Source organism: Heterodontus francisci, chromosome 3, assembly GCF_036365525.1.
Source record: "Heterodontus francisci isolate sHetFra1 chromosome 3, sHetFra1.hap1, whole genome shotgun sequence".
NCBI lineage: Eukaryota > Metazoa > Chordata > Chondrichthyes > Heterodontiformes > Heterodontidae > Heterodontus > Heterodontus francisci.
This window is the reverse complement of record NC_090373.1, coordinates 175418743-175441535: the sequence shown is the minus strand read 5'-3', so window position 1 is coordinate 175441535 and position 22793 is coordinate 175418743. Positions and strand designations below refer to the sequence as shown.

Genomic DNA, 22793 nt, shown 5'->3' with positions numbered 1-22793 from the left:
TGAAACAGAGTTAAATACAGGGCTAAGGGAAGTGAGAAGGACAGTTCCTTCATTTTAGATTGCTCTAGGAAAAAGCCAGCACAGATACTACGGCTTCAGGACCTCATTGTGCTGTAAACATATTTAGTTCTAAAATTGAGCCGTGTTTTACACAGCGTCTTTAACAACACGATGGGCTGAAAGTGAAGGAACGTTAGGTCATTTTGCAATGTAGACAATGTACGCAAGTGATCCATGATCACTGCAGCACAGAGGGAGACCATTTGGCCTGTTGAGCCCATGCCAGCTTTCTGTAAGAGCAATTTAGATAGTCCCACACCCTCTCCCTTTCCCTGTAACCCTACAGTTCTTTTCTTTTTAGATGTTTATCCAGTTCCCTTTTGGAAGCCACGATTGAACCTGGCTTCACCACCCTCCAACAGTGCATTCCAGATGCTAACCATTCGCTACGTAATATAAATTTTTCCTCATGTTGCTTTTGGTTCTTTTGCCACTTACCTGAAATCTGTGTCTTCTGGTTCTTGACCCTTCCACCAATGAGAATAATTTCTCTCTATATACTCTGTCTAGACCCCTCATGATTTTCAACACCTCTCTCAAATCTCCTCTTAACCTTCTCTTCTCCAAGGAGAACAACCCTAGCTTCTCCAATCTATCCATGCAACTGAAGACCCTCATCCCTGGAACCATTCTCCTAAATCTTTTCTGCATTCTCTCTAAAGCCTTCACATCCTTCCTAAAGTGTGTTGCCGAGAATTGGACACCGTACTCCAGTTGAGGCCAAACCAGTGTTTTATAAAGGTTTATCTTATCTGCGGATGCTGGAAATCTGAAATAAAAACAGAAAATGCTGGAAATACTTAGCAGGTTTGGCAGCATCTGTGGCGAGAGAAACAAGAGTTAACATTTCAAGTCTGTGACCTTTCATCAGAACTGGCAAAGGTTAGAAATGTAATAGGCTTTGAACAAGTGAAAAAAGGGAAGAAGATGTGCTGATAGGTGTGTGATAGGGCAGAGGACAGGAGAGATTAAATGACAAAGATGTCACAGAACAAATGCTTTGCCTTTTCATACAGCTATTAGCTTTGCCTTTGTTCCGTGACATCTTTGTTATTTAATCTCTCCTGCCCAATCACACACCTATCCTTTTGTTCTTCTTGCCCCTCCCTTCCCCTTTTTATTATAACTTTGTTGCTTTTGTACTCTGTGCCTCTATTTATAAAGCCCAGGATCCGGTATACTTTTTTTAAACCACTTTCTTAATTGGTCCTGCCACCTTCAACGATTTGTGCACACATATCCCAGGTCTCTGTTCTTTTACCCCCTTTAGAATTGTACCCTTTAGTTTATGTTGCCTCTCCTCGTTCTTCCTAGTATCCATGCTGCCAGTGTCCCTTTTATTCAATTGGGTTCAACTTTGCTGGCACTTTATCAAATGCCTTTTGGAAGTCCAGAGACATCACATTAACCTCATCAACCCTCTCTGTTACCTCATTTAAAAACTCAACAAGTTGGTTAAACATGATTTGACTTAATTTCCTTAATTAATCTACACTTGTCAAAGTGACTGTTAATTTTGTCCTGGGTTATTGTTTCTCAAAGCTTTCCCTCCACCTAGGTTAAACTGACTGGGCTGTAGTTGCTGGTTTTATCCTTATACCCTTTTTTGAACAAGTTGTAACTTTTGCAACTCTCCAGTCATCTAGCATCATCCAGTCGAAGGAGGATTGGAGGATTATGGCCAGTACCTCTGCAATTTCTACCCTTATTTCCCTCACCATCCTCAGATCCATCCCATCTGGTCCTGGTGACATATCAACTTTGAGCACAGCCAGCCTTTCTAATACATCCTCTTCATCATTTTTTAGCCCATCCAGTATTTCAGTTGCCGCCTTATTCACTGTGACTGGCAGTTCTCAATTAACACCTCAGCCATGCCCTCTGCCTCCGTGCATGGATCCCTGATAAAAATGATTTGTTATTGGGTAGCAAAAATGCACTGGCGAATGTTTTATACTTTTAGCATATATTTTGTGTCCAAGGCATTGAGGCATCAATGCCAAATATGTGACATCATGAAAGCATAAAATGTACCTATAAACTTACATTTTAATCTTGTACTGATCCATCAAGCTGCCCTTCCCATTCATGTCATCCTGGAAACTTAAAGATTTCAGGTAATTCTACAGAAAATATCTGTATCTGGGGTGTTTTTAAACATCCAAGGATGACTGAGGATGCATTTTATATAACTGTGGTTTCTGTATGGTAATTTTTCTTTGTATCAATGCTGCTTTTATAGTGTAGAGCTAGCCTTTTAGATTAGATTAGATTAGAGATTAGATTAGAGATACAGCACTGAAACAGGCCCTTCGGCCCACCAAGTCTGTGCCGAACATCAACCACCCATTTATACTAATCCTACACTAATCCCATATTCCTACCAAACATCCCCACCTGTCCCTATATTTCCCTACCACCTACCTATACTAGTGACAATTTATAATGGCCAATTTACCTATCAACCTGCAAGTCTTTTGGCTTGTGGGAGGAAACCGGAGCACCCGGAGAAAACCCACGCAGACACAGGGAGAACTTGCAAACTCCACACAGGCAGTACCCGGAATCGAACCCGGGTCCCTGGAGCTGTGAGGCTGCGGTGCTAACCACTGCGCCACTGTGCCGTCCAGTGTCTGATCCCAACTTGACACTGGAATAAATCGAGGCCCCTCTGGGGGATGGAATCTTTCTTCACTTCAGAGCCAGTTCAGTTTAACACTCAACTTAAGTTCCCAAGTGAGTGTCTGCTCGAAGCAATTTCGGTTCCACCCCTCTTCTGAATGTAAGTAAAGTTTTGGCTTGAGAGACATTGACAAGCATTCAAGTTTTGTAACATATTAGGGTAGTGAAAAATCTTTAGAATAGGTTTTTTAAGCTGTATTTTGAGCCTGTTGTCTTCAGGCAACTTCTTGTACATATGTCTGGAGCAAGTCATAAAATGGGAGCCAGTATGTCAATGTGGTAGCTAAATTGTACAAAAGACTCCAATGACTTTGTTTTATTCTCAAGGTTTGTTTCTTTCTTTCCTGATATCTGTAATAACTCATTTGTAAAACATCTATATGTTCTTTACACAAGATTACATTTCACCAGGCATGACTTTACAAAGACAAAGATTTTACCGAACAATGTGGTTGGGAGATACTGTATAATTAATTCTTGATACAGCAGTAGTGCTTTATATTATCAAGATTAGTCAGCGAGCACAGCAGCAATTGTTTCTATTTCAGCCATAGAGAAGAGTGGAATTCCTTTCGATGATCTGTTGAGTGGTGCTCACTGATGGTGTTCTTCTGGTTTTTAGGTTGGATTAATTAGTGGTAGACAAGATGCAGATAATTTGCTATGACGTAATCTTCCAGGAATAGAGTTGACTTTTTTCCTCTGAAAGGGACAATGTCCTTTTGTTTCCCTAGATGTACAGATTAACTGAGCATAGTCTTTGGGGGGGTCAAAGTATCTTCATATGAAGACAGGAGGTTGGTTGGTGCAAGCAGGCTGAGTGGCTCAGTGTGTACAAGGCCACTGCCCTTTCACCTCATGGGATCTGCTTTTGAATCAATCAAAAGAGAATGGATTGAATGTCTTTTGCCAACAATTGAGTACAGTTCCCAGCAAACTGGAGTATCCAGAATAAAAATAACTAAATGTATCCTTGAATTTGAAATAAATTGACACAGTTCATTGTGCTTGCTTTGCGTGGTTTGTAGGGATAGAAATTGTTATATAGGAAATAAGAATATTGAAAGTCTTGTCTTGAGTGCATGCTTCCTGTTTGTCATGGTTTTGCCTTTACATTTTATTGATTGATTGGCTTAAAGTAAACCAGCAGGAAATCAAAGCTCTAGAGGTAGGAAACATAAATGACGTGAGGAAGCATTTAGAAAATTGCCAATTTGAAACTGCAAAGGGTTTATGAAAGTAACTAATAATAAATGGTTAGGAGAACATAAGAATAAAAGCAAATTTAAAGAGAGAGATGAAATAATTGAATTACTTTTTGATCAAGTGTCACAGAAAATTAGTGGAGAAAATTAGCAGGCATGGTACTGGTGGTGCTGAGGCATCAAATTATGGCTGTATGAAGGGATGCAGAGGGTCTGTATAAATGAAGAGTATGCTGGGTGGTAGGATGTGATGCATTGAGTTAGGGCTTAGAACCAGTCCTCTAACTTAAATGTTCTGGAGTTGTGACAGCTTCGTCTGAAAGCTTGCAGATGATACTTAAAGATCTACCATCTGCAATCCTCACCCGACCATCTTATCTTCCCTCCCCCAGAAGAAAATCCCTTAACCCAAAGTAATGATAATGAACCCTGACCCATTGATCTCTACTGCTATGACTGAGGTGGGAGCAGTGTACTGTTTATTCTAGTTCCACTTCTCCATGGGTCACAACATATATTTTAATTTTTCCCACTTACTGATACGGTCAGTCAAAGACACTTTTTATCCCAGAATAAAACACACCAACCAGGTTTCTTTAATAAACAATGCAATTATCAATTTATTATAAAAAAAGTCTTAACCAGTAATGAAGTAAAGCATAAACAGACAGATTGAAATATAAAAGTTCCCTTATTACCTTAGCCACACACACACACACACCGGTTAACTGGAAAAATAAAGGGATTTGCGTTTTAGAGCTCTATTACAAAAAAAGACAAAAAAACTTGGGTTAAATATTTGCTCAATCTTGAAGAAAGAGAAGATATGGAAAGATTTCCTTTTGTTTTAGTTTGGTGTCCCAAATATGTATAGACGGCTGTCACTGGGAACTTCCTAGAACAGTTCTTTCCAGGCGATGTTGAAGACCAGTTTGGGTAGGCTTTCCAAGAAATGTCAGCAACAGGGATTTCAGGTAGGCCTTACAGCAGAAATGCAGCAACAGGGAGTTTCAGTTCCCACACATTCAATACGCAGGGTTTCTTCAAATATAGGAGGAAAGAGGAGACTGACACACTGGATGTGCAGGGTTTTTTTCCGAGAGAGAGAAAAAGTTGAGCTGGGTTTCTTTGGCAGGCAAAAGACAACTGTATTCCAGGCAGTTTACCCTCCAACTCACTTTCCCAAGTGAAACCAAAGCAGTGTCACAAGAATCAAGCCTCCTGACCCCTATAAATCTTGACCTGTCAGTTCTCTGTAAACATCTTCTCCAAGTCAAAATAACAAGCTCCCTGCTGGTATTTTATCTGAAAATAGGTGCCTTCCAGTTAAGGGCTTGTTTACACGCCAAGTCCAGGAAGCCTTCTGGTGACTCTTTTTAAAAAAAAAACACAAAGTTCAGCATCTCTTCAAGCTTCCAGATGAATCAAAGTCCATAATTCAACTGTAAGTCCTTAAAAACATATTTTACAAAAAAAGAAGCACTCTCGTAACACTACTTAGATGAAAGTTGGCTCTGACCCAGTATTGCCAGCCTCTTTTGCTGGCTTTCCTCTCCTCTGTCTCATATTTCCTCCCCCCTTTTTTCCCCCATCCTCTCCTTCATTCCAATCCCATCCCATGCATCCCTCTCTGCCTCTGCCTGCCCCATTATGAAGGAAATGGGCCGGGTGCTACTCATCATTTCTCAATCCTACATGGCCCCCATTTCTCCAACCTCTGTCCCTCTCATCCCTTTTTCTTACCTTCCCTTGTACTTGAGCACATATTCCCCATTCTCCTCCTCTCCCTCTCTCCCTTTCCTGCTCTCTCTCTTTCTGCGCCTTCCATCTGCCTTCTACCTATCCCTCTGACCCCCTTCACCACAGGGACCAGTTATTCCCCTACCTTCAAGGCCTGCTTGACTTGAGTACTGCACTTTATCTTTACTGTGGTGTTGCGCTGGTGAGCAATTTGCTAGAGGCAGTTTTATTCCCATCATTCCTCAAACATAATTCAGTCCAGTCATTTTTTTGTGCATTTAGTCTGGCTCAATTGAATCCATACAGGAACAATAGACAATAAAGCCAAGACTGGGATTGTGCCAGTCAAATCTACTTTTTCCTGTTTTTACTGTTGCAGCATTTAAAAGTACGGAATGATAAAATTAAACAAAGAAAACCACTTTTATTTTTCTGATGCCAGATATTGCACAAAATTATTTTTAGACATATCATAATTATGAAATTTAAACTTCAAATTGAGACATAATGTTATACAAATCATTGCTAAATCAAGCTAAAGATCAGGAGAACTAATAATAAACTTAAAACTGGAATTGTGTTGCAGCACAGTTTGGTCATCAGAAATCAAGTATTAATCTGCTTTTGTGAAAATGCATCTGATTGCCCAAATTAAGGACTAAGATGTCCAGAATACAATATTACCTACCTAACCTGAGAAAGATCAAGAAATTCAAGTGCATGAAAAGTTTTAGTTTCTGTCCATGGTTGTCCATCAGCTGTTTGGTCACTTCTGACCCTCTGAAATGAGGTGAGAGTCAGAGGGCTCACCGATATTACTGTGACTATTTGCATCAGCAGCAGAGAAAAGCGCTCCTACTTCACAAATGTTGTATTCCGTTATCTTCATGACTTCAATGCCAAAGTCAGTGATGTACGTGTGAAGTCTAGTAACGAAATGCAGCTGCCAACTTGCACAGAGCAAAATCTTAAAAGCAACAATGAGATAAATGACCAGATAATCGATATTGGTTGTATTGTTTGAGGGGTAAATGTTGGCCAGGCCACTTTCTTTCCTTTGAATACTGTTATTGTATCCATTATATCCACCCGAGATGGCTGACTGGGCCTGAATTTAATATCTCATCTGAAACATGCCATCTGGCAGTTCAGTGCTCCGTCAGTACTGTACTGAAGTGCCAGCCTAGACAGTTTCCTCAATCTCTCCTCGTAAGACAATCCCGTTGTCACAGGGATTGGTTTAGTGAACCTCCGTTGCACTCCTTCTATAGCAAGTATATCTTTTATTAGAAGAGACCAAAACAGTACACAATACTCTAGGTGCTGTCACAGCAATGCTCTATACAATTGCAGCAAGACCTCTTTACTCCTGTACTCAAAACCCCTTGTGATGAAGGCCAATGTACCATTTGCCGTCCTAATTGCTTGTTGCATCTGCATGCTAGCTTTTAGTGGCTCATGAACAAGGACACCCAGGTCTATTTGGACATCAATACTTCACAACCTCACACCATTTAAGAAATACTCTCTTTTTTTTCTACCCAAGTGGATAATTTCACATTTATTCACATTAAATTCCATCTGACATTATATTTGGTTTAAATAAAAATGATAAGTAAACTCCAGTTACTGATCATTGAACAGCCTTATTTGCTCCAGCACAATGATGAAAGTATCCTTAAATTTCACCCTCATTTTCTGCTGTTAACACTTGCAATTTCAGCAAGGAATCATTATATAATCTTCTTTGACTATCCTCCTGTTCCCTTACCCGTCACCAATTGAATATATTTTTGTTGAACATAGGTCTCATATAGATGCTTGCAGAGCTCCAGCCTTTTTTGTAGATTATACTAAATCTATCTCAATGAGTTGTTAGGTTTTTATATATGTACTTACGTGCATACGAATTAGGAGCAGGTGGAGGCCACTTGGCCTCTCGAGCCTGCTTCACCATTCAATAAGTTCATGGCTGAACTAATTTTTTTTGTACTCTATAGCCCTGTCGACCCATGAATGGCTATTTTCAAAACAAACTAGGTAAATGATTAGCAAAATTCACTATTTGATGTTGTTTGAAAGTGCTTTTGCAATAGCACTTACTCAGCTTGGATTCCAGGAGGGCCACCTTAAGACTTACCAAAACTTCACATTGGAATAAAAGCAAAATACTGCAGATGCTGGAAATCTGAAATAAAAACAAGAAATGCTGGAAATACTCAGCAGGTGTGGCAGCATCTGTGGAGAGAGAAGCAGAGTTAACGTTTCAGGTCAGTGACCCTTCTTCAGAACTGACAAATATTAGAAATGTAAAAGATTTGCAAATAAAGTGGGTGGTGGGGGTGGGGGGCAAGATGTAACAAAAGAGAAGGTGTTGATAGGACAAGATCACAGAGAATAACTGACCAGAAGGTCATGGAACAAAGGCAAACGGTATGTTAATGGTGTGGTGAAAGACAAAGCGTTAGTACCGAGAGGGTGTGAATAGAATGTAAAGCACAAAGCACTCCAAGCACAAATATTAAACATTTTAAAAAAAAAACAAACAGTGGGTAGGCGCAGTAGAAACAAACTAAACACACTAAAAAAAACCTAAAATAAAATAACCAAATCAAAAAGAAAAAATAACTATACATAAAAAGGGGGCGCCCGTCATGCTCTGAAATTATTGAATTCAGTGTTCAGTCCGGCAGGCTGTAGCCTGTCTAATAGGTAAATGAGGTGCTGTTCCTCGAGCTTGCGTTGATGTTCACTGGAACACTGTAGCAATCCCAGGACAGAGATGTGAGCGGGAGTGTGGGGTGGGGGGGGCAGGGGGCTAGTGGGGGTTGTTGAAATGGCCAGAAACCAGAAGCTCGGGGTTATGCTTATAGACTGAGCAGAGGTGTTCCGCAAAGCGGTCACCCAATCTGCGTTTGGTCTCGCCAATGTAGAGGAGACCATATTGTGAGCAGCGAATACAGTTTCCTAAATTGAAAGAAGTACAAGTAAATTGCTGCTTCACCTGAAAGGAGTGTTTGGGGCCTTGGATAGTGAGGAGAGAGGAGGTAAATGGGCAGGTCTTACATCTCCGATTACAGGGGAAGGTGCTGTGGGAAGGGGACGAGGTGGTGGGGGTAATGGAGAAATGGATGAGGGTGTTGCAGAGGGAACGATCCCTTCGGAATGCTGACAGGGGAAGGGAGGGGAAGATGCGTTTGGTGGTGGCATCACGCAGGATGTGGCGGAAGTGGCAGAGGATGATCTTTGGATGTGGAGGCTGGTGGGGTGGAAAGTGAGGACAAGGGGAACCCTGTCGTGGTTCTGGGAGGGTGGGGAAGGGGTGAGGGTAGAGGTGTGGTAAATGGTCCGGACACGGTTGAGGGCCCGGTCAACCACAGCGGGGGGGGGGGAATCCTCGGTTGAGGAAAAAGGAATGGGCCATTGGAATGTTAGGCCCATTTTTTTCAGGGTCACTGAGTCATTCACCCAAGTGGGCGTAAATGTTCTGATAAGGATGTATCTCTGCTTCATGGGCAGATATTGACTGGTTCTCAGCTGAAATTATCTACAAGGTAACTACATTTTCAACCAGTCTGCTTGTGGCCTGAATTTTGGTTCATTGTCGAGGGCTTTCTCATTTTCTTTCTGCCTCAAGTTATGTACTGCTTGTTTAGTTTCCTATGATATGTGGAGAAGGAAGAAATAAGATCAGCTACCTTGAAAGGTCTTCAAATGTTCTTCAAATTGAAGCATCTTCAGTGCACTGAATGCACACCTTGCCAATCTCCTGCTTACTTGGAATGTTTAATTTTACTTTCCACAACTCATTTTCTCTGATTTGAAGTTAATGGAGAAGAATGTTATGTGGATGATATCATGAGTTTCACAAAATTTTGAGAGAGACATTGTTCCTTGCAGTTTTCCCCACTGATTTCCCCATAGATGATATGAAAAGCCTGGGCCTTGTGATTTATGGAAGATGCCTGATTTTTCTAAATCAATATCAAATTCTGTGATTTGATACCACTGCCACCAGAAGAATCAATTTTTAAAGTAATGGCAGAAGGTTTGTGAACAAATAGCTATTTCTGCTAATACATAGATACGGCAGGTATTTCATCACTACAGTTTTTATGGTTTTAATTGAATGTAGTGACCTCTAATTTGAGAATTGGTAGTCAGTCTTTCTTTGAAGGGAATTTGGATTTGGGGAGGAAGGTGAGTTGCCAGCTTAACAGATTTTACAGTTAGATTCTGCCGAGAAAATGCTCAAATATTTCTGCATCAGCTGGTGCTGAAATCATGAATGGGACTGAAATGATAATCTGGTATATTATGGTCATAATCACTATAGGAGCTTACATGGATAGTTCAAGGTAGGCTGTGACAAGTTATTTAAAGGCTAATCATTTTAACTTGTGTATCTACACCTTTAAACAATATGGTGATGTTAATCTTCAGATAACTTTTGAGTGTCATCGATATGAATAATTACCACTGCTCAGATAACAGTCTAAAAGTAATGCAATTTCGTGCAAATCTATTAAAGTAATGATATTAGCAGTTTCTTATGAACAGATGTTGAGTGATCAGGCCAAAACCATGCCTGTTGAATTGTGATGAGATAAATGCTTTACCTTAGCTTCTGGTCAATCAAGTAATTGCTTGATTGATTTTATTGAAATGCCTGTGAAAAGTTTGAATTGCAAGAGCTGATTCTTTCAGTTAATTTAATAATTATAAATTCTCATAAAACTTTCTGCAAACACATCTAACTTTTGAAAACATTGGCCAGCATAACCTGCATATTCCACTTGTTTATCCATGTTTGAGAAAAAGGGCAGTGGAAGCAGATTCTATAGTAGGTTTCAAAAGAAATTTGATGTATACTTGAAAGGGAAAAACTTTGCAGAGTTATGGAGAAAGAGTGGTAGAGTTGAACTAATTCGAATAGTTGTAGGCATGATGGGCTCAGTGGCCCCCTTCTGTCCTGTAAGATTCTGTGATTCTTTTTGGTATTTTGCAATAGAAGCATGCAGCCAGCTGCAAATATCGGGTTCTCCAAAGTACTAACTGGTCTTTCAAGAAATGACAGTCAAAATATGGCCTGCTGTCAGAGTAAGGCCTTTTGCTCTGTGCAGTTGTGCCACGGTCTCTATAGTAGATAGTAGAATCTAGCAGTCCTGCAGAGTCTAGCATCAAATACAAATGTTAAAAGGGGGCAGGGCACCACATCTATCATGCCAGCAACAAAACTATTTAGTAAAGTAAAAGCACCTGTGGATGGAAAAGCATGGTGTGGTCTAAATCCAATTTAAGTGTTTGAAATGAATTTGTGTTGAGGTCTGCAGAGAGCTCCAGAACACTAACCAAATGTTTTTTCTGTCTCTGTCTTTGCCACAATATGCAGCATCTGAATGACTGGAACTCCCAGAATCCAGACTGTCTTCTGCTTGTGATTAAAGAACTGGTGCAGCAATACCACAAATACCAATGTGATCGCCTCCACGAGAGCTCACGCCTTATGTTTGAGTATACAGCACTACAGGAGGGGCCTGAATTTGGAGACAACATGGAAATCTACACAGGAAGAAAGAATAACTGGGTAAATTTGTTATTTAACAGGCACTAAAAGAGCAACTAATTCAAGAAATGTTTGATTTTAATAGTATCTTCACAAGTAAAGAGGGATACAGTATCATTATTCCACAACGCTTTGTGTCTATGTCTTCTCCATCTCAGAGTCCTGATTCTTTTTTGCTGACTTTTTAATGTGAAATCATACTCATTGAGGTGAAAGATCGTGGCTGGAACAGGACTTCTCGTGGTGTGGCTCATTCTTGAGACATTTTCCTGCACCCTTCAGCTCATCGTAACTTGCTGTAAATGCAAGCTGATAAAGGTGTGACAAGGACAATGGGCATCTGGGACCTTAGTGAATAGTAGAACCAACATTGTATCTCCTTTAACCAATGAGGATTAAGGATTGAGAAAGAAGTAGGAATTTGAGGAGGGTTCTTACTCTCTTAATTACCAGACGTAACTTTCTGTGACGAGTTTAATGGGCAAATAATGTGCAAATCCAGCAAGTTCTTAATAACAGGAAGGCTAAGAGCGAGAAGCTTCTGTTCAAAGCAAATGGTGGCAGAGTGGCATAAATGGGCCAGGAAGTTCTAGAGATTCACAACTCTTAATCCTCTAAAGTTGCTGGCTGATTTGCACATTAATAAATGCACACGTCATTAACATGCTAGTATTTTTCGAGCAATATTCCTCACATTTAGTCAGCATCAAGTACTCTAACATAGTTTAACATAGGGTAGAATAGAGGGAGCATTACTCGAACAATGGAACTCAGAAGACTAGCTCCTATTATATCAGAATGATATTTCTTCCATTTACCACACCAGTCATCTTATGCCTGTCAATGAGATTGCTAAATTAGGAGTATAGAAAGAAAATGTTGGAAACAACCAGTAGGTCAGGCAGTGTCTGTGGAGAGTGAAACGGAGTTGGTGTTTTAGGTCGGTGACTTTTTGTCAGAACTGGAAAATATTACAGATGTAAACAAGTTGTAAGCAAGTACAGAGCCTCTGAAAGTGGGTGGGGAGGGGAAGAAAGAATAAAAGGGTAGGTCTGTGAGAGGGTGAAAGGCAAGGAGCGATTTTCTGACAAAATCGAATAATGGTGCATAGCAAAAGGCATTGGTAGTGGGACAGAATGAACTGGATTGAGATTGCCTAAATACATTACACCTTAAAGCCCCTGTTCATGTGCACTGACAAATCAAAGAAGTGCTTTTGTTTTTTAAGGATCAGTTTACATGGTTGTGCATTAAAGGTACATGCTAAAGGTGCCTGCACATGATATTTACTTTAGCTGTAATGGTAATGTGCAATAATGTTAGATTTCCAATCCTACTTAATGTAAAGAAAGAAGGGACTTTCTATCATGCTATTCACATCCTCAGGATGACCAATGAACTTCATGGCAAATTAAATACTTTTGAAGTACAGGTACTGTTGTAATCTAGGGAAACAATACAGTCAAATTATACAGCACAATGTTCCTTAAAGGGCAGTGAAATAGATGACCAAATAATCTATTTTAGTGGTTGGTTGAGGGAGAGATGTTGGCCTGGTCACCAGGAGAACTTTGCTGCAAGACTAACGGATGTCAGTGAAACAGCAAGCTATAAGCAAAATCTGAAGGTTGAAACAAAGTAAATTGTAATTGTTATTTATGACTTTGTTGCCTTTGTTATGACCGAGGCTGGAGGAGTGCTCTGTTTTTCTAGGTCCACTTCTCCACAGGTCACAACATACATTAAAATTTTTTCCCAGTTACCGATACGATCAATCATAGACTCTATTTCGATCCCAGAATAAAACGCACCAACCAGCTTTCTTTAATGAACAACAAAATTATCTGTTTATTATAAAACAAGACATAACCAGTAATGAAGCAAAGCATTAATGCACAGATTAAAATATAAAAGTTCCCTTATTACCTTAGCCCCTCTCTCACACACACACACACACACACACACAGGTTAACTGAAAAAAGAGATTTACTCTTCAGAGCTACATTACCAAAAAAAAAACAAAAAGAATACTTTGGCCAAATACTTGCTAATTCTTGAAAAAAAAAAGAGAAGATATGGAAAGATGTCAGATGTCCTTTGTTTTAGTTTCGCGTCCCAAATATGTCTGTCACTGGGATCTTCCTAGAACAGTTCTTGTCAGGTGACGTTGAAGATCAGTTTGGGCAGGCTTTCCAGGAAAAATGCAGCAACAGGGGTTTCATGCAGCTTCTTAAATTTGCTTCTCAGAGCTTCTTAAATAGATGGAAAAGTTGGCAGTCTTTTTTTAAAGAGATGGAACAAGCTGAGTTGTGGTTTGCTCCTTTGGCAAGTTTTCTCCAACTGTTTTTTTTGAAAAAGCACTGTCCATATCACCAACTCACTGTCCAAAGCGAAACCAAAAACAATGTCTCGAGTCAAGCCTCCTGACCCCTATAAATCTTGACCTGTCACTTCTTTGTAAACATCTTTGCCCAAGTCAAAAAACCCCTGCTGGGTAATTATCTAAAGACAGGTGCCTTCCAGTAAGGGCTTGTATTTAGCACTCCTTGATTCTTCCGGTAATCGTTTGTTTTCAAACCAAGCTCAGTCAAAAAGACCTTCTGATGACCTCTTTTTTAAAAAAAAATACAAAGTTCCAGCATCTGTGGAATCCTTTTCAGTGTTAAAACCCAAAATTAAATAAAAAAATGAATGCACTCGTAATGCCTTCATTTCATCCTGAGGGTGTTTTGATGCTGACCCAGGAAAATATTTTACTTGGACATACCTAATAATGACGTAACGAACAGAAAGGAACAGCCACACTGAGGCCCTGTTATTTACAACATCTGTGTCACAGTTGGGATTTACAAACAATATATTAAAACAGAGCTTAGCATTAGAAAGTTTGTTTGGTAAGATGCATCAGATGTTAAAAAGTGTGCAACAATTCTGTTACGCCTTCTGTGATTCTTTAATACCAAATAAATAATCAGTGATCAGATGTAAATATTTTAAGTGTGTTATAAGTATGTGAGAGAAGCAGAGTCTGCTCTTTGACCTTGTTCATTAATATCTTTGGCCTTAAAATAGTGACTTTTCAGGATGGAAGAGGGATTGCCTTTGAAAGTGTGAAAAAGTTAATTCTCATTTGATAAGCCACACATGCAAACCTTCAGGGCTACGGAGATTGAGTGGGGCAATGAGACTGACTGGATTGCTCTACAGAGAGCTGTCCTGGACTTGATGGGCTGAATGACCTCCTTCTGTACCACAGTGACTCGATGATATGCAAGTAGGATCCTGTTACCCTTTGGTTCATTGGGGTATGGGAAGATTAAATGCTCTGCTTTGCCCTGAATGCTGTTGAGCTTCTTGAGTGTTGTTGCAGCTGCACCCATCCAGGCAAGTGAAGAGTATTCTATTATACTCCTGACCTGTGCTTTAGTGGTGTGGAAAGGCTTTGGGTGTCAGGAGATGAACCACTACCATAGAACACCCATCCACTGACATGCTGTAGTAACCATGTCATTTATGTGACTAGCCCCACTTTAGTTTCTGGTCAGTTGTGACCCCATGATGTTGGTGGGGGCCTCTGGGATGGTAATACCATTGAATATCAAGAGGAGGCATATAGGCTGTTTAGTTGGGGATTGCCTGGCACTTATATGACATGAATGTTATTTGCCTGTCATGAAAGAAATAAATTTAATAATGGCTGGAGGGAGAGATGGAGGAGAGTCTGGTGCAATGGGAGTGCCAGGAAGGAGAGGGTCAGAATGGGCAGGGGCAGCAGAGAAGATTCCCTTGCTTTTGAATATGAAAAAGTCCCTGAGCTTCTCGCATTTGGTGTCTGAAGTAGGGATAGAGAGTACATTGTTGAGTGATCGAAGGAGAGTTGTTTCTATTCTCCAGGATCAACTTGGAATACTTAGTCATGCAGGAAGAATGACAAATCCAAATACAAGTTTTTAAGAGAGGCTGAATCCTTCAAGTTATGCTATGTGTTCTGTGACAAGCAAGGTGTGATACTTCTAACATTCAAAGCCTCGTCACAGTGCCACCTACAGGGATGAGAGGAATTGCAAAACATGTTGACACTTGCAGTATACCACAAATAGATGTTATTGTAGGTTTGCTGCATCTGCAAAAATTGCAATATAGATGTTTAAGCTGTTTGGGCTATTAATGTCACTAGGTTGTTTATTTAAATTACTTAACTTGTGTTTTTGTATCATTCAGCTCATTGGCATCTTATAGACAGGCAGCTTGTTTGGATTGCCTTATGCAATAAAGCATTTGTTACTGATGAAAGGAATAAAAGTTTGGTAATTTTCCTGCATATAACAGAAAATATGAAAGCTATTTAGTTTCAATGCATTTCATTGATAAGCTTACTGTAATTTTTTTAGTACAATACATACGGTAGGGACAAAACCTTCAGCTCTGTTCTATTAATTACATTATCCATGCTGACTGTCAGCTGCAGCTGAGGGAATACTGTACTGTCAGAGATACTGTACTTCAGATGACCTGTTAAATCATAGTCCCAATCTACTTTTTCCCTGTGGTTTAGGTGGGCTATAACCATCAAATTGCTCTATTCAAGAACGAGCAAGGAGTTGTTGCAGTGTACTATGCTTGCTAATATTCTTACCTCAGTCAGCACCAACAAAACCCAGAAATTGGCCTTTCATCTTAATGCTGTTTGTTTAATATTGCTAACTGCAAATTTTATTTGCCCGCACAACAGTCACTGTATTTAAAATTAACTTTACGGGAAGTGGTTTGAGACGTTTCTATGACATGTGACAAGGCAATATATAAATTTCATGTGTTGTATCAGGGAAGGTTTCTTCAAACCTGTTTAGATTTATACTCCTGGAGAAGTAAAAAAGTTTCCAGAAAAATATAGCCTGCCATTTCCTTCTGTGCAGACTCTTGGCAAATGCCAAGCTACTTCCTTTGTTGAGTTGCCAACAGCATAACATTCTTTGAAAATTATAAAATATGTTTCTGGTCATAAAAGTCTTCTGAAACTGCGGCATGTACTTTTTCATATGCAGTTGTGTTTTCTTTGAACTACATGTTTTCTTATAGATTTTTCCTAAAACCTACCAAGCCCCTAATAGAAAAAGGAAATTGATGAATTCAAAAGCAGTTTGGAGCAGTAAGTAACAGGACATATATCCTAGGATTATACTGCAGTGTTACTAGTAGTTACACAGACCACTTGTAACTAGAAACTTGTTTACTAGAAACTAGTAACTAGAAAGTTGTAGTTTATTAAAAAATAATATTTTTATACATATCTGTCCAATTGTAGCAGAGCATCGGCAATTACTTCTTCATCCACCCTCAAGGCATTACCTGCAGAATTCCACCACAAACTCTACTTTTGCCGCAAATACCACCCATTTCCCTGTCTCAGGCGGAACTGGATTGTTCACAACTTTGATGTCCTATTTGACATTGAGCTGAGTTCCTTTATCACAAAGAGCATCTACGTGTACTTCCATAACATTGTGCTCCTCCCTCGCCATCTCCCCACAGCATCCTCTGCCCCTACCTCAGCCCCTCTGCTGCAGAAACCTTCGTTGTGACTTTTGGTACTTCCAGTCTTGACTATTCCAATGCTCTCCTGACCAGGATACTATCCTCCACCATCTGTAAATTTCAACTCATCCAAAACACAGCAGCCCTTGACCTCACTGCACTAGTGATGTTTAAATTGTGGGGCCTGCAGCAGTTCCTTAGTATTGCACTGCATTCATTGTTAACCTACACTGTGCTCAAGTCCTAGAATGGGGCTTGAATCCACAGCCTTTGCACGCAGAGGAGAAACTGCTACCAACTATTGAAAACTGAGACTTTGCAGAAGATGCTGAGTGACAGCTATGCTACTTGATCCCACCCCCACCAATCCCTATCCATGCTGCTCTACATTGGCTCCTGGTCTCCAGTTAAAAATTTTCAACCTTGTATTTAAATCCTTCCATGGCCTTACAATTCCCTATCACTGTAATCTCCTCCTGCTTTAAAATGTCCTCACCACTGAGTCCTCCGTTCCTCTGACTCTGTAACCTCCCCTGCCTTCCATCATTGGTGGCCCAACCCTTAGCCACCTAAGCTTCATGCTGTGGAACTCCCTCCCAAAACCCTCCATCCTCCCTCACTCTCTCCTTCTTAAGGTCCACCTCTTTCAACCAAGCTTTTGGTCACGCTTCCTAATATTTTTCTTTAGCTGCAAGTCCGTTTTTCCTGACATGCATCTGCAAAATGCCATGGAACATATTCTCTATGTCTAAGTTGCTTTATGGAATACAACTTGTATAGCACAAACCTTTGCAGAATATATGTGCAATGCTGGTGATTTATGAAAATTCCTTCTGTCCATTCCCTGTCAAAATCTCCCCAGATGAAAAGGTGCCTAAGGGGAGACCTGCTTCCAACCTTTCCTTCTAGCTGATCGTGAGCAGGTGTACAAGCTGGGGGATTGGTGGGGGTGGGATCAAGTAGCATAGCTGCCACTCAGCATCTTCTGCAAAGTCTCAGCTTTCATTAGTTGGTTGCAGTTTCTCCTCTGCGTGCAAAGGCTGTGGATTCAAGCCCCATTCTAGGACTTGAGCACAGTGTAGGTTAACAATGAATGCAGTGCAATACTAAGGAACTGCTGCAGACCGCACAGTTTAATGAAATGTAAAAAAATCCTAGGGAACTATTCGAAGAAAAGCAGGAAGATCTCCTGTGCCTTGGTCAACATTCCTGTCAACCAACACCGCCTAAACTGATTATTTTAAGACTGATAGAAAGTAGAAAACATACAGAACCAATGACAGGAAAAGTTCATCTGGTCCGTGAAGCCAATGTGGTTCAACCTACATGCACTGTCATCTCCATCAGGAACAGACTAAGAAGGACTAGGAGGAATACAAGGACATGTTTATGTATGTAAACACATAAAGCGTGGTGAATAAGGTTGGTGAGCTACAAGGTTTAGATGAGTAATGGAAAAGAGCAAAGAACAATCTAAAGTCAAACTTCTAAATTGGATGAAAAGAGATCTAGCTGGGGTAAAATGGAACCAAAGGCTGACAGGAAAAATGGTAATCGAATGGTGGTTTTTAAGGAAGAGATGTTTCAGACTCAGGCTAGGTACATTCTAACAGTGGGTGGCGCAGTGGTTAGCACCGCAGCCTCACAGCTCCAGCGACCCGGGTTCAATTCTGGGTACTGCCTGTGTGGAGTTTGCAAGTTCTCCCTGTGTCTGCGTGGGTTTCCTCCGGGTGCTCCGGTTTCCTCCCACATGCCAAAGACATGCAGGTTAATTGGCCATTATAAATTGCCCCTAGTATAGGTAGGTGGTAGGGAAATATAGGGACAGGTGGGGATGTGGTAGGAATGTGGAATTAGTGTAGGATTAGTATTAATGGGTGGTTGATGGTCAACACAGACTCGGTGGGCCGAAGGGCCTGTTTCAGTCCTGTATCTCTAAAACTAAAAAGTGTGAAAGGTAAGGGAACCAGAGCCAGATCTCCTTGGATGACGAGGGAGATCAAGATTATGATGAAACAAAGAAAAGAGGGTGTATGATGCATGACAGGTGAATTTTTCAAGTGAGAACCAGGCCAAACACCATAGGTTGAGAGGGGAAGTGAAAAGGAAAATAAAACTGGCTAAAAGAGAACATGAGAATAGAGTGGCATAATAAAAGCAAACCCAAAAATCTTCTACCAGCGTGTAAATAATAAGCGGGTAGTACGTGGGGTGGGGCCTATTGGGGACAACGAAGGTAAAGTATGCTTTGAGGCGTTTAGAATACTTCAGAATACCTTGCATCAATGTTTATTAAGAGAGTGCTGACAAAATATCAGTAGAAGTGGCGATGTTAGAGGTAGTGGATGGGGTGAAAACTGATGGGTAGAATGTACTGGAAAGGCTGGCTATGCTTAGAGTGGATATGTTGCCTAGTCTGGATGTCTTGCGTCTCAGGTTGCTAAAGGAAGTGTGAGTGGAGATAGTGGAAGCTCTTGCCATAATTTTCCAATCTTCCCTAGAAATGGAGGAGGTGCCAGAGGATTGTGTCAAATGTGTTTTCCAATCTTCCCTAGAAATGGAGGAGGTGCCAGAGGATTGTGTCAAATGTGACACCCTTATTCAAGAAAGGGTGTAGGAACTTTCCTAGTAACTCCAAGCCGGTCAGTTTAACATGAGTGATGAGTAAGGTTTTAGAAACAATCAGGGAAAAAAATCAACAGGCAATTGGAGAGATTTCAGTTAGTTAAGGAGAACTAACAGAGATTTGCAAAAAGCAGATCATGCTAGAGTAATCTAATTTAAATCTTCAATGAAGTAACAGAGAAGGTTAATGAAGGGAATGCAATGGATCTTGTCTATATGGATTTTAAGAAAGTGTTTGACAAGTTTCACATAAAAATCTAATTAACAAAATTGAGGCTCATGGAATAGGAGGGTCAGAGCCAGCTTGGATAAAAAAAATTAGCTTAAGGACAGAAAACAGTGAGTCATGGTAAGTGGCTGTATTTCAGACTGGAGGATGGTAGACAGTTATGTTCCCCAAGGGTCAGTGCTCAGACCACTGCTTTTTTGATACATATTGGATATTGGACTACAGAGTAAAATATCAAAATTTGCTGATGATACCAAACTTGGAAGCATGGGAAACATTCCAGCAGCACATAGATCGGCTAGCAGAATGGGCAGACAAGTGGCAGATGGAATTCACTACAGAGTGAGGTGATGCATTTTGGCAGCAGAGATAGACAGAGGCACTTTCGACTTAATGGCACATTTCTAAAGAGTGTGCAGGGATAAGGGACCTGAGGGTTCATATGCACAAATTTTTGAAGGTGGCAGGGCTTGTTGAGAGAGTAATTAGCAAATCAAATTAGGATCTTGGGCTTCATAAATACAGGTATTGAGTACAAAAGCAGGGAAGTTATGTTGAATCCCTATAAAGCTCTGATTAGGCCACAACTAGAGTATTGCGTTCAGTTCTGGTCACCACACTTCAAGAAGGATGTGGAGGTCCTTGAGAGAGTGCAGATGAGATTTACCAGACTGGTTCCAGGGATGAGGGATTTTAGCTACGGTTAGGTTGGAGAAATTGGGCTTGTTCTCCTTTGAGCAAAAGAGTTTGAAGGGAAATTTGATCGAGATGTTCAAGATTATGACAGTTTTAGATAAGGTAGACAAAAGCTGTTCCCATTAGCTGATGGTACAAGGATTAAGGGACACATGTTTAAGGTTTTGGCCAAGAAATGCAGGGGGGATGTGAGGAAGAATTTTTTAATGCAGCGAGTGTTAATAACCTGGAACTAGCTGCCTACGAAGGTGATGGAAGTTGAGACAATGATTTCAAAAGAAAATTGGATGGGCATTTGAAAGAAATAAACTTGCAGGTCTACGAGGATAGAGCAGAGGAATGGGACTGACTGGATTGCTCTACAGAGAGCAGGCATAGACTCAGTGGGCAGAACCATAGAAAAGTTACGGCACAGAAGGAGACCATTCAGCTCATCATGTGTGCCGGCTAAAAAAAACTAGCTGCCCAATCTAATCCCACCTTCCAGCACCTGGTCTGCAGCCTTGCAGGTTACAGCACTTCAGGTGCATGTCCAGGTACCTTTTAAATGAGTTGAGGGTTTCTGCCTCCATCGCCGATTCGGGCAGTGAATTTCAGACACCCACCACCCTCTGGGTGAAAAAGGTTTTCCTCATGTCCCCTCTAATCCTTCTACCAATCACCTTAAATTTGTGCCCTCTGGTAATTGACCTCTCTGCTAGGGGAAACAGGTCCTTCCTGTCTACTCTATGTAGGCCCCTCATAATTTGTACACTTGAATTAAATCACCCCTCAGCCTCCTCTGTTCTAAGGAAAACAACCCTAGCCGATCCAATTTTTCCTCGTAGCTGCAACTTTCAAGCCCTGGCAACATTCTTGTAAATCTCTTCTGCACTCTCTCCAGAGCAATTATGTCTTTCCTGTAATGTGGTGATGCAGTACTCCAACTGTGGCCGAATCAGCGTTTTATACCGTTCCAGCATTATATCCCTGCTTTTGTATTCTGTACCTCAGCATTCCATGTACATTCTTCACCACTATCTACCTGTCCTGCCAGCTTCAGGGACCTGTGGACATGTACTCCAAAGTCTCTCACTTCTTCTACCCCTCTCAATATCCTCCCATTTATTGTGCATTCCCCTTCTTTGTTTGCCCTCCCCAAATGCCTTACCTCACACTAAAGGCATGCTACCCAACCCGAACCCAACGACGTGTCTGGGTCGGGTCAGGCCCCTCTTCCGGGTTCGGCTTTCGGGCTCGGGTCGAGTAGGGCTGAGTCTGGGTTGGGCCGGGCCGGGCTGGTAAGTGCTCTGCTGGTAAGTATTGAAATTAAAAAACTTACCTGAGCTGGGAGTCTGGGTCGAAACTGAGTCTGCGCAGTGAGCAAGTGACATCACTATGACGTCATCACACATGCGCTGCAGCTTCCTGCAGGTTCGGTGTCAGGAAGGTAAGTAAAGGGATGATCCGTCTCGGGTCGGGTCGAGTTGGGCTTGGGGCAAAATCGGAGTGACTCGGGCCAGGTCGTGCTCGGATCCACTGTGGTTCGGTTGGGTTCTTTTTCCCGACCAGAGAAAGGCCTTCAACTCTCACATCTTAGGATTGAATTCCATTTGCCGTTTCTGCATCCACTCAACCAAACCATTAATATCATTCTGGAGTCTACAGCTATCGTCTTCACTATCAACAACACGGCCAATTTTTGTGTCATCTGCAAATTTCCCAATCACGCCTCCCACATTTCTCTCTCTCCGCCCCCCCCTTTCTCTCTCCGCCCCCCCCTTTCTCTCTCCGCCCCCCCCTTTCTCTCTCCGCCCCCCCCTTTCTCTCTCCGCCCCCCCCTTTCTCTCTCCGCCCCCCCCTTTCTCTCTCCGCCCCCCCCTTTCTCTCTCCGCCCCCCCCTTTCTCTCTCCGCCCCCCCCTTTCTCTCTCCGCCCCCCCCTTTCTCTCTCCGCCCCCCCCTTTCTCTCTCCGCCCCCCCCTTTCTCTCTCCGCCCCCCCCTTTCTCTCTCCGCCCCCCCCTTTCTCTCTCCGCCCCCCCCTTTCTCTCTCCGCCCCCCCCTTTCTCTCTCCGCCCCCCCCTTTCTCTCTCCGCCCCCCCCTTTCTCTCTCCGCCCCCCCCCTTTCTCTCTCCGCCCCCCCCTTTCTCTCTCCGCCCCCCCCTTTCTCTCTCCGCCCCCCCCCTTTCTCTCTCCGCCCCCCCCTTTCTCTCTCCGCCCCCCCCTTTCTCTCTCCGCCCCCCCCTTTCTCTCTCCGCCCCCCCCTTTCTCTCTCCGCCCCCCCCTTTCTCTCTCCGCCCCCCCCTTTCTCTCTCCGCCCCCCCCTTTCTCTCTCCGCCCCCCCCTTTCTCTCTCCGCCCCCCCCTTTCTCTCTCCGCCCCCCCCTTTCTCTCTCCGCCCCCCCCTTTCTCTCTCCGCCCCCCCCTTTCTCTCTCCGCCCCCCCCTTTCTCTCTCCGCCCCCCCCTTTCTCTCTCCG

The 22793-nt window shown here is 42.0% G+C and overlaps 1 protein-coding gene across 3 annotated transcripts in view; it reads left to right on the top strand.

The window, feature by feature from the left end:
• Positions 1-22793, top strand: part of babam2 (BRISC and BRCA1 A complex member 2) — a 306145-nt gene that overhangs the window by 72987 nt on the left and 210365 nt on the right. For all 3 annotated transcript variants that reach the window (XM_068027726.1, XM_068027723.1, XM_068027724.1), the window contains exon 5: positions 11080-11274. In XM_068027726.1, the coding sequence (XP_067883827.1) occupies positions 11080-11274 (195 nt within the window). The remainder of the gene's footprint in view (positions 1-11079; positions 11275-22793) is intronic.